General features: G+C 37.0%; 1 protein-coding gene across 5 annotated transcripts; it reads right to left on the reverse strand.

Moving 5' to 3' along the window:
* Positions 1 to 527: 527 nt before the first annotated feature.
* LOC113698313 (putative late blight resistance protein homolog R1A-3) lies at positions 528 to 9024 on the reverse strand. 5 transcript variants are annotated; one of them, XM_072056818.1, is made up of 6 exons: positions 8716 to 9024; positions 3793 to 7347; positions 3442 to 3720; positions 3146 to 3191; positions 2128 to 2502; positions 528 to 1200 (listed from the first exon to the last, which is right to left on the reverse strand). In XM_072056818.1, exons 2-3 carry the CDS (start codon positions 7340 to 7342, stop codon positions 3557 to 3559), a joined length of 3714 nt encoding a protein of 1237 aa, XP_071912919.1. In that variant the 5' UTR covers positions 7343 to 7347; positions 8716 to 9024; the 3' UTR covers positions 528 to 1200; positions 2128 to 2502; positions 3146 to 3191; positions 3442 to 3556. The 5 variants fall into 5 exon arrangements, with proteins under 5 accessions (XP_071912919.1, XP_071912918.1, XP_071912917.1 ...); XM_072056817.1 differs by having other exon boundaries at positions 2128 to 2312; positions 2435 to 2502; positions 3442 to 7347; positions 8716 to 9013; XM_072056816.1 differs by having other exon boundaries at positions 2128 to 2345; positions 2435 to 2502; positions 3442 to 7347; positions 8716 to 9013.
* Between the last annotated feature and the right edge of the window lie 3738 nt (positions 9025 to 12762).

Consider the following 12762-nt stretch of genomic DNA (forward strand, 5'->3'; position numbering starts at 1 on the left):
ATTTAGCTCTAAAAATATTATTTTATAGTATTTGTATAAAAATAAAAAATAAAAAATATATACACGCGGGACGGGTCGAGTACCTGCAGGTTTTTAATTATGTGACCTTAACCCATCCCGCATCTTAGCGAGTATTTGACCCTCTTTTGATCTGATCAAATAATATAGATCGGATGCCCTAATTTTCGATTCGAATCAGATCGGATATAGTAGGTTTTCGGGTTAGCGGATAATTTTGCCCACTCATAAATAGAACAGGAAATAGGAGAGGAAATAGAACAGAAGAATAAAAGCCCACGATAACATTCAACTGGGGAAAATGTAAATGCATTGGTGAATCAGAAAGCTAAGACTAAATTTGACCATCTGCTCTCGAGTTTTATCAGCAAAAGATAGGACCAATGATTTGAGTGCTTCCAAATGTCTTTTCATAGAAAAGAACAGGGTACATATGTAGACCACCAAACACGAAGCGCCAGTTTAGCTTTGATCATCTTTTGATTGAATGCCAATGGAAACATTAAAAAAAAAAAAAAAAAAAAAACCTGAATAGATGGCTTTCATCATCTTCTTTACAATTTTGAGCAATAAAGAATAAGACATGAACAAACCACTTTAGAGGTGCCAGTTTAGCTTCAATAGTATTTCTGGCTCTCTAACTATTTCAGATCAAATGTCAAATGGCACCAGACAGAAAATGTGGCAGCTTTGGGCATCACTTTTTGATCCAAACAATGACCGTCAGACTATCTTCTAAATAAATTTCCACTGCCCCTTACTTACCTCTTTACCATCCCCACTTTCAACCCCCAAAAGACGCGAGAGAGGGAGAGAGAGAAGCACATGCTGCACACAATCTTTCACAGCCATTCTTAGACGATGCACCACTGCCAAGCAGCAACTTATAATTTATGGAAAGTAGTTAACCTTTCAGAAGTTTTAGAAAACAAACTAGCTCAAACTTGCCAATGCATTGACAAGGAATCGCGGCAGTGGAATCATGGCATGGTTAAACGCTACGTCCACTTCTTCGTGATATTCATGCTGTTGGGGTATTCCTGCTTTTCACTGGTTTCCTTTTTCCATTAGCTGGCTGTTGATCAATGAGCAAAAGTTAGGAAATGATTCTCTTCCATCTTTTTCTTTTTCCTTCAAACAACTTCACTTCCCTCTGTGATCAGCAACCGTCAAAGATTGGACCTGGATAAATTTGAAGTGTTGATGGAGCTTATTCTCATACAAATGCAACAGATTCGTTCATAGGATAAATTACGATAGCTATGCTTAAATTAAAGTGTAGAAATTAAATCAAAACTTTTTTTATTAATCTAAGTGCTGAAAGTTGAAACTTTTTTTATCTCTGTGTCTCTCTCACAGACACACTCTTTGAAACTGCACAAGCCAGAGATATTGATTCCAAATCAGACTAATTTCGATACTAAGATTCAAAGCCACCTGTTCATGATGCAAATCTAAAGAACACAGTTACGTTCTAAATGCTTAAGATTTTCTGGTAATACATCCTTTTATCTGGTAATAATTCCTTTCATCAAGTCTAAAATGCCTTCATCATTTCATCCACCCCCAGAAACTCTCAGCATCTTTTTGCAAAATCAGTGACGTGAAATTAAGAATCCATGAAAAATCTCAAAGCAAATCAGTACTGAAGATTACACACACATAAATAGTATTTGCCAGAACCATTTAACAGGGTTCATCTTCATGAATTAAAGAATATATTCGAACTTCAACACGTAGAAATTTTTTCGTTTTGGCTTCTTTATGTGTGTGAAGGTGTCAAAAGAAGATGGCTAATGGTCAGCTCTGAAGTAGAACTAGTTCACATAGTTTAGAGCATACAATGAGACCATGTTAAACAAAAGCCCTGGCGAAAAGCAGAGATAAGCACGAGCAAACTCATACATCTAGATGGTACAAAATAGAAAAAGGAAAACTGAAATTAAGATTCTTGTGTTTCAAGCTGGCATTAACCAATGTACAGGTATTGCATTGCCTATGCTGCAATACATGAAAGAAAGTCTCTGTCATTCAGCTAGTTGATTCAAGAAAAGAAACCAAGTTTGCATTGCCTATGCTGCAATACATAAAAGAAATTGAAAAATATACCTGTCATTTGTGCTTGTGCTCAGCTGGTTTTAAGGATCATACACATCAGAAACTAATTTGGAGAAAATTTCAGAATTTGGGATGATATATTTCTCTTCCATCTTTTTTTTTTTCTTTTTTGTATTTTTTCCCTTCTTGAAACATCTTCTCTTCCCTCTTTGATAAGCAACCAACAAATATTGGACCTGGATAAATCTGAAGTGTTGATGCAGCGTACTCTAAAAAATGCAGCAGAATCGCTCGTAGGATGAATCACAATAGATGTGCTTAAATTAAAGTGCAGAAATTAAATCAAAATGCCGTATACATGATTTGTCAAAAAGCTGAAAATGGTCATCATCTCTCTTGCTCTCTCCCCCACACACACCATTGAAACTGCACAAGCCAAAGATATTGATACAAAATCAGACTGATATTGATATATTCAAGCCACCTGTTGAAGATGCAACTTTACCAACTAATCGCAAATGGGAAGCAAGAATGCATACCAAGTCAGATGAAGAACATAATAACAGTATAAAAACTTAAAGAGTTTCCTGTAATACATCTTTTCATCAAGTTTGAATTTCCTCCACCCCAAGAAACCTTCAGCACATTTTTGCTAAATCAGTGAGATAGGAAAACAAGAATCCATGAAATATCTGTTCAAGCAAATTATTACTGAAGAGTAAGCACACAGAAAATAGTACTTATTAGAACCACCTAACAGGGTTCATCTTCAAGAAAAAAACAATGACATAAGCAGGAACAAACGCATATGTCTAGACGGTGAAAAATAGAAAAAAGAAAGAAAAACTGAAAAAAAAATAAAAATCCTCATGTTTGCAAGCTGTCACTAACTATATACACATTCCAGACAAAAGGTCACAAGAGCATATAGCATTCTTTGCATTTAAAAAAAAAACGATAAAAGGAAAAATGGAGGTCTCAGGTCATACAGCTATTTGCTTCAAGAAAAGAAACCTAGTCTGCATTACTTAAGCTGATATGTATAAAATAAATAAAAATGTGTGTGTACCTGACATTTATGCTTGTGCTCAGCCGGTTTTAAGGATCATACCAATCTGTAGCCATATTGAAGAAGATTTTAGAAATTGGGATGATTATTTTATACATTAACAAACATTAAAACAAAAAAAGGGAACGGGGAGAACACATCACAAGAATATCTTATAGATAGTTTTGATTCCATAAATGCATGACTATTCAAACAAAAGAATTGCAAACCGCCAGAAATTGCTTTGTGTAATATGAATGATTATATCATTGAACTGATTCAACATACGCAATTAGTACTGTGGAAGTAGGTCTAACCTAATGAGTGGAATTCTTCTCTGCTTTGACTCTCTGCCAATTGAAGAAGATGCATCAATGGTTCACCATTGCAAAATGTGATGAGAGGAAATAGGACTCTCTTTCTGAGTTGTCATTAAGAATAAAAGTAACCATCCCAATTTTTCATTTCGTTAGTATTAACGATCTTTAAGCCCTTATTTCCCAAATCTATCTGTTCTTGCAGAATTTGCTCCACAGAATTTACAACAGACTGGCTACACCTTATCACCTTGATCAAGCCAAGAGTGACACTTTCCCCTAAACAAGAAGGGACCTCTTTCAGCCTATAACAATTATCCAAAACCAATTTCTCAAGATAGGAAAAATTACCAGAAGAGGCTGTCCACCAGCGAATGTCCAACTCTGACAATTTCAAGAATCGAAGGTTACAGAAATCCCCTTCTTCCATTTCCCATTTTTCCCCCAGAAAGGAATCACGGTATAATTTAAGCACTACAAGGTTGGGTAGCTTTCCAATTGCTGAAATTTTACTCCATGGCTGACAATTATCTGAGAGAGTCAACTTTTTCAAATTCAATGGGAATTCAAACTCATATCTGTCAAACCTTCTTATCTTAAGTGACTCTAGTCGACTCAAGTAGTTCAACACGAGAATCCCACCGTGATTTCCAACAGATGTTATTGTTAGCCTACGGATGCTCGGTAACTTTGACAATATCTTTTGCAAGTTCTGAGGAGGGGCCTCAATTGCAAGGGTTAAGGTGTCTAAATGTTTCAAATCAGGGGAGCCTTCAAGACCGTCGATGGGAAATATGAAACCACCTCCAAACTCTGATGTGACAAGATGCCTCAATGTTTTAATGTTCCAGATAGTGTTTGGTAACAAATAACGTCTAGGGTTTCCTTCCACTGCAAAAGTTTCTAACCTTGAGAGGGCAGCTATTGCAGATGGGATATTCCCCAAAAAATTTCTAATTCTCAGGTACCTCAAGTGAACAAGGAATACTACTTCCCTTGGAAACGATAAAGTTGGATAAGAACAATTCCGCAAATCCAACACTCTAAGAAGTTTACACAATAGGAATTTGTATGAACTCTCTTCCAGCAGTGTAGGTCTATCTCCAACGAAGAGCAAACAATGCAAATTGGGAAAAGACAGCCCCTCAATCCTAGTCACATGGTTTATATGTGGGATGGTGGGGTGAATAGACAGTCGGTGGGGGTTACATGGTCGAGTACATGTTGAAAAGTCATCCTCATGTAAAATCTGTAGAAAACTTTCTTCTTTAGCTTTCGCCACACAAAACTCATGTATCAAATCATGGATCCGGCAAGCTTTGATCCCACCTAAAGATCTATGTTGGGTAGCCATAACTAAACTTCTCCCAATCAAATCCATCAAATACTCATCTGCCACATCCTCTAAACTCTTTCCTTCGATCTCTTGCACAAATCCTTCAGAGATCCAAAGCCATAACATCTCTCGGACGGGAATGTCTTGGTCTTCTTTAAATGCACTAAAGTAAAGAAGGCATGGCTTCAAATAATCCGGTAAATAATTGTAACTCTGCTCAAGTGTCTTCATGCAATGTTCATTGTCAACATAAATGCTGGAAGTTAGACGTCTTACAATTTCTTCCCAGCAATCTTGCTCAGTAGTAGCAAGAATTCCAGCAACAAGAACAACTGTCAGAGGTAGGCCTTTACAGTACTTTGCTACATGCATTACAACTTTACCTAATACTGGAGGACAATCTTCTTTGGCAAATAGCTTTTTCTGCAGCAATTCACAACTCTCATCTTCTGTAAGTGGGCGAAGATGGTGAGGCTCACTACCAGGTTTAATTTGCCAACACAATTTCTGAAATCTGCTGGTTAAGAGAATCCTGCTCCCATTGCAATCATCTGGTAGTGAGTGTTTCAACAAATCCCACCCCATAATGTCCCAAACATCATCCAAAATGATGAGATACCTATTTCTCTTCAACAATTTGTATACCTTCTCAGCCATATCATCTTCATTCATCTCAAGATACTGGACAGAACTTCCACAATTGATACTACACAAAATCTGAGCCAACAAACTATGCTTGGTATAAACTTGAGAAAAACAACACCAAGCTCGAATGTGGAAGTGGTACTCTACCGAAAGATGACTGTAAACTTTATTGGCTAGTGTTGTCTTACCAAGCCCAGACATGCCCACAATGGCAACAATATCCTGCTGCAAAGGTCCACTCACAAGTCTATCAATTATACTTTCTACCTCATCATTGAGACCCACCAGAACTTCATTGGATATTGGAGCAGTAACTTGTGATGGCATGTTAATAGTAGTCTTGGTAACTCTCTGGATTTCACTATCAAATCTAATGCTATCATAGATCTCTTTGGCCTCAATCTTCATAAGATGGATATCTCCAGCAATAGCATCCAAACGTTTATCACCAAGTAGTGCAGAGTCAATTTCTAATTCTGCACTGTATGCAACATTCATGACACGACTCCAGAAAGCTTGGAGTTTTTCATCTCCATTGCGCTTCTCCACAATATTTCCTAGGAAAGATCTTAAGAATAAAAGATCCTTTAGGATTGTGTTGATTTGATCATTTGGAAAAGCAATTGAATCAGCTGTTGAACTCAGTAGTTCCTTGAGAGCTTCTAGAAGACGATCAAGAGAGCCCAGCTCGTTAGTCTTAGGGAAACTAAGTGGTGATGATGACGATGTTTCTGGATAAACGTGTGCAGATTTTGCAATGATCAACTTGAGCACTTCGAGCAAATCAGAAAGTGCCGGATCTATGTCCCTGTGCAAGCCTTCTTTCTTTTCATTCACAAAAAGGGAGAAACTCACAATACCTGCATCAGAGACCACAGCTCCAATAAGATCCTTCATCTCATCATTTAGCTCATCGAACTTCTCCTGCCGTAGGCTAAGAAGGATACTCAGGAATCTTACTCCCTCGAGGAGTTTTAGCATTTGATCCTTCATTATTACCAGGAAACTGGTATAACATTCTGATATGTTTCCCATGATACTTCGCAGGAGATAATCAATAAATTCAGCCACTAGAAGCCTATTCTCGTTCAGAGCTAAAGTGCAGGATGATCTTGATAACTTGGAAGCTTCCAGGACATGGGTATAAATCTTTCGTACTTGGGGATCAACCGTCTTGTGTATTAATTGAGAAATTTCAAATTCCATTTCGTTGCATATTCCTCTATTGTTTCTTCGAAACCAAAATGTAGAAGCCAGGCTTGCAGCATTGACAGCCACAACTTCAACGTGAACCAACAGATCTATCAGTGGCTGACCCTCAACGCCTTGTATTGTTGCAAAGCGAACGAAACTTTTCAAGAACATTAGCTTCTCTTGAAGGTTTTCCATTACAGCTTCCAGAACTTCATCAAATATGAAGGACTCTCTGTAGCGAAGAAGCGCCACCAGATTCACTGAAATGGAATCAATGAAATCCATAACTAGTTGTGGATCTCCCAGCGAGTAGTAAAGCAACATGATGTTCAATTCCTTGATGTCTGTTTCAAAAAACTGCCTCATACTTTCTTCGAGATCATATCTAACGGCATTAAAATCTAATGCACCAGACTGAATATATCTAGAAAGAGCAGAGTCAAGTCCATCTGTTATCCCCCTAACAAGATGGTCCAGATCATGAAACTTGAGCGAAATACTGTTAAGTCTCAAAATTTCAGACTTGGCATCACCTTCGTCCTCCTTATCACATTCCAAACACGCACCCTGCTTGCATCTTCTCCTCTTACACTTTCTAATATACAGATCAAAGGTCTCCAATAGACGTATCCCCATCTTTAGATCATTCGTAGGAGACCGGTGCTTCACATAATCTAAAGCACAATCCCAGCAAATAGTTCTTTTGCTGGAGGAGATGTTCATCATGGTACCTGCTTTTCACTCTGCTATCAGATTTTGTCTTTAGTGGCCATTGATGTTCAAAATCTACAACTTTCGTATGATCTAATAAAGTCTCTCTATTTTTTATTTTTTCCGTACGCCAGTCACATTTTTGTTAAATGAATTTTTTCATCGTTCACTTTAAAAATAATAATTTTGCGTCCCTTGAAAAATTAAATTAATAAAATTTGGTACCAACTTACGTGTTTGCTCATCCTTGATCATGAATCTATCAAGTGACCCATATATGATCACTTTTTTAGGGTTAAAAAGTTTAAACTCCATTTATAGTCAAACAAACACCTAGTCCATATTTATTTTTGCTCCCCAAAAAAATAGGATGCGATCCAAATCATATTCATTTTGTCACCTAAAAAGTGAGATTTGACAAAATTCATACTCATTTTTGCTATTAAAAAAGTGGGATATAACGTTTTTTGTACATAAAAAAATGATTGTATGTAGATCAGATGGTGACTTCAGGCTAAAAAATGTTTGGAAAATTATGCTGGACCAAATTTCACTAACTTAAATTTATAAGGAATGTCAAATTAACATTTTAAAGTTAAAGGGCAAAAAATCATTTGACAAAATATGAGAAATTTTTTGAACAGTTTTTCCTTGTGCCAAAACTTTTGCCTAAGTTATTAGTGATTTTCTTTCCTCTATTTTTTGGTGGAAAAACAGAGTAAATTTGAACGAGCAATTCGAAATGTAATGTAATTTCAGATGGGCAGATCAGAAAACTTGAAATTACGAAAAAAAAAATTATGAAAGAAAATCAATCTGTAGCACTACAATATTGAATCAAATCCAAATATGCGCAGCACCAAAACGAATAAAACAAGAAACATCACTCAGAAGAAAATGGTGACCAGAGATTAAAATCCAACCAGGCTGGTCTAAGTTTAGAGATTTCCAATCCTAAGCTAAATGGCTAAAACCAAAAGGGTCCACTTTCCATGATCCATGGCTATCATTTTTATGTTATTATTATTTGTATTTTGTTCAGATTAGGCAAATTGCGATTAGCAATGGATTAGCAATTTATTTGAGAACAAAAAAGCTAAACCATGGAAGCTCTTTTACCTTTTTATTAGTTTTGAGATGATTATAGTTTCAATAACCACAAGGGAAGTATCAAACAACCAAGAAACTGACACAATAAGTAAAAACCCAAACATGCATAAGGTATCAAACAATAAGAAACTGATTTTGATCTGCACCTCTTTCTTTCATTCCCTTGTTTTATATTTTTCCTTCAACATACAGAATATATAAACAGCAGAGGAAATGGAATAATTAATCAACTTATTCTTCCTTTTTTTTTTTTTCAATTTCCTTGAATTCAAAAATACCTATTATTGATCAGCTCTACTTGAAGAAGCTCCAGCAAACGTCAGGCGCCTCCCTAACAAACCGCCTCTCAGTCCACTCTTGTAGTCAATATCAGCAAATTTATCACAATAAATGCAAAATTTTTGTGGGATTTCTTTGAGAAATATACTACAATACAAGCAGATTTGTGACAGTCACTACTGAATGTCTGAGACGAGATACTTCACTGACAATAGCAGCCCTTCACTTTCTTGCCCACAAAACAAAGGTTTGTTCTAAAGAATATGCTTTTCACTTTTCTTGCCCACAATAATATGCTGCCGCTTGTTTTTCCAGATAAACAATGGTTTTATCTATATACATATCGTATTGGGTAAGTGTCGCAAAACGCCATCTCATTCACATGAGAAATGGTGCCGTAGTAAATAAAAAATTGTGACCACAGTTTCCCAGCAACTTCTGTTGTGGCAAATGAAGACAACTTACTGGGATATCTCATCGAGGAATCACTCTATCGAGGAGAAAGTTATCATATTTGTCCCTCATTTTTATTGGTAGCTCTGTACCAATGTGGGGCTAATCTTTATCTCTTTTTTTTTTTTGACAACTTTGACAGGAATATGAGAAAATCTATGGGATGCGGAAACACAGCCAATTTTCTAGGCTAAAATTGGGATAACTGTAAAAATATTATATAAATGACAAAGCTAACAGTAAATTAGACCATATGCACCAGGTTTCTTCATAGAGCCAATCCTTTAGGCGCTTCCAAATGTCTTCAAAGCTGAAGGTGCCATTCTTTGGAAAGAATAGAGAGTACAAATGCAGACTTCATCAATGGCATTGGTTTGGTGATCATCTGTAGTGCTTCAAAAATGGCATTAATTTGGTGATCATCGGCAGTGCATGATCCCAATACCGGGTTAATGGCTAATTGTTAAACATGAAGGACCAAATGAACAAGTGATTTTGATGTTCATAACAGTACCAATATCTCTGGCCTTCTCACTGTCTCAGACCAAAATCAACATAACAAGTCATAAGATGAAAATGTGGAAGCTTTTTGCATCAAATTTCCTTGTTTCCCATCTTAATTCATTGAGTACACTTGAAGCCACCATTACCCATCCAACCACCATAAAAGGGTCCAAAAATAAAATCAAACAAATAGAGGGAGAGAGTGGCTCTGTGCAAGTGCTACCAGCTTCAAGGAACGTAAGATCCACTCCGAGACGTGATAATGATGGTGTCGTGATTGAAGCCAGCTCCACTTCCATACATGATCTGTAATAGCAAATCTGTGGAAGCAACAAAGAAGCCTTACTGCCTTACTTCTTTTAGCCTTACAGGATACTTGAATTCAGATTACTTTATTAAGCATCAAATGAGAAGGCTGTAGCCTTAAATCTTTTAGCATCTTATGCCTTTCCCTCTCCCCCCCTTCACTTCCTTTCTGTAATAGGTTGCTTACTTTCCTACAAGCACACGCACCGTGTGACAGTGTGTGAATTGTCATTAATGGGTAGTTTTGTAACGAACTAATTATATCTTTTTGCACCCACAATGGTGTAGAGTTACTGAATTTGGTATTGTTTTGATGTTGCAGGAAAAAGAAGAGGTTTTGATCAAGAACGGCTAAGGAAGGAAACGAATTGAAGTTGGCGAGGCCAACTCTGGCGCCGATTTTATCATTGGTCTTCGTCTGATGGAGTGAGGAGCTGAAGTCCGAAGGAACTCCGGCACCAGTCTTTGCGTCAGTGTTATCGCCGGTCTTCATTGAGTTTTGACGAGCGCTTCCGTTTTAAAACTGAAGGAAACCTAATCAAAGGGAGATTCACTTGTAACTTCTAGAGGCTATATATAGGAGTTATTGAGGGTGTTTAAGGGGGAAGAAAAACATTAGCAAGGAATGCACATTCTTCCATCTTCTCTCATAGTTTATCTTGGCGATCAAGATCAAGTGTGAGAGAAGTAAATCAAGAAGCGCAAGCGAGAGAGTTGGCGACGAGCACTGAGAAGCCTCAATTTTTCTCCTTTGTATTACTTCTTGAATTGGTGGTTTAATTTCTTCATTATATCAGACTAAATTTATTCTAGGGCTAGGGTTCTTATGAAAGAGAATTGATTAATTCTTTCAATCAAAGTTCTTGTCTTTTGATATGATTTATCTATCTCGCTCTTATTTGCATGTTTCTACTTGATCACCATGAAAATTACTTAGTATTGAATTGAGAAAAGAGGTACAACCGTGCACTGGGTAGATAAATGCACTTGGCCCAATCACCAGAGTAGGTTAGAATTTGTGTGATACACTTGTATCACCAAGGCTCTTAAGAGATTTAATTGAACATTTATGGTCGAGAGAGAGGCATAGAATTTGATTAGGCACACTTTATTAGATGTATCGAAACATAATCTAAAATACAATTTTATGAGACATTCCTAACTTGACAAGAAAAATAATTAGGGAATCAATTCAACCTTTGGATTAAAACCTGAACCCTAGACTTGCCGAACTATTGTTCCCTCATTTCTTATTAATTTAATCAAATTAATTTCTAGTTGTTTCGTGATAATATAAAATCTCTTCCCGTTCCCACTTTTATGAGAATAATTAAAGTAAAGAAATTTGATTTGTCCTTGTGGATTCGACTTTGGAATACTCTAGGTAAATTATTATTATGATCGACCCTGTGTATTTGCAGAAAAACGTCGATTAAGTTTTTGGCGCCGCTGTCGAGAACGGAGCTTAATTCTCTTGCTTTAGTTATTCATCTCTTTGTTTTCTATCTTTACTTTTATCTAGTCTCTTTTCTTTCTCGTACTTCGCTTTATCTTTAATCCTCTTGTCCGGGAATTTGGTGTATGACCCACTCACAAAAAGGCGATTTGGTGCATGATCCTGAGATAGAGAAAACTGCAAAGTATCTTAGGAAAAAAACTTGTTTGCAAAGACAAGCAGGACACCTACAATCACCTAGAATCAACATTGGACTGGAATTAGTAGAGTCAAAAGTTCAGACGAAGAAACAATGGCAAAAGAGAACCAAGGCAACAACAACAATAAGAACATTCGGCAAATCATGCTACCAGTAGCTCCATGTACTGGATTTCGTCTCTAAAGGATATTCAGTGTCTTGTCATAGCAGCATCCCTACACTGTATTAGGCTAAGTGATAGGGCCAGAAACTATGAGCTGAAGACTATGCACTTCAACATGTTACTTGGCTTTTACAGTCTAGTTAAGAAGGATCCGCTCACTTTCATTCGGGAGTTTTATTCTATAGTGTACACTTTTCCGCTTAATGGCCTATCAGAAGATGAATTAAGGATGAGATGCTTCCTCTATTGCCTTAGGGATGGGCAAAGTCATAGCTATTGAACTTACCAGAGGGATCATTGGCAATATGAGAAGATGTGTATAACATCTTCATGACCAAATATTACTCACCATAAAATACTATAGATTTGCAAAATAAGATATGCACGTTCTCTCAAATGGAGGGAGAGCCTATTCATGAGGCCTGGGAAAGATTCAAACTGCTACTTGCTCAATGCTCTCATCACTAGTACCCTTTGGCGTTGCAATTACAATTCTTTTATGATGGGTTGACGTTCGCTATCCAAAACATGCTGGATTTTGTAGCAGGAGGATACATTCGGGACAAAACTTTGAAAGAGCTGGTTGGAATTTATGAGTTGTTGTCTGGTAACTCTCAATAAAAAGCAATATGGGGTAAGAGAGCAAGTATACATGAGGTGTCCATGCAAAAAGACTTGGGATCATAAGTGGCAGAACTGAGTAGGTAGATACAGCAAATGCAATCCTTGCTTACCCATGAATCTCAATGATCGGAACTCTATGCTAATTGTAATACATATGCACACTCCACTACAAGTTGTTATAACAAAGAGGCTTCTACTATGATGGAGGATGTGAACTTTGTTGGAGCTTACGCAGGAGGTCAAAGGATGCAACAAAGGAATGATCCTTTCTCAAATACTTACAATCCAAGATGGCAAAATCATCCTAATTTTTCGTGGAGAGAGCAAGGGAGCAAGCCTTT

The sequence above is a fragment of the Coffea arabica genome, chromosome 7c (assembly GCF_036785885.1).
Source record: "Coffea arabica cultivar ET-39 chromosome 7c, Coffea Arabica ET-39 HiFi, whole genome shotgun sequence".
Classification (NCBI taxonomy): domain Eukaryota; kingdom Viridiplantae; phylum Streptophyta; class Magnoliopsida; order Gentianales; family Rubiaceae; genus Coffea; species Coffea arabica.

Coding starts and splice junctions, on each gene's coding strand:
- LOC113698313 (XM_072056817.1), bottom strand. CDS start 7,342: ATGATGAACATCTCCTCCAGCAAAAGAACTATTTGCTGGGATTGTGCT.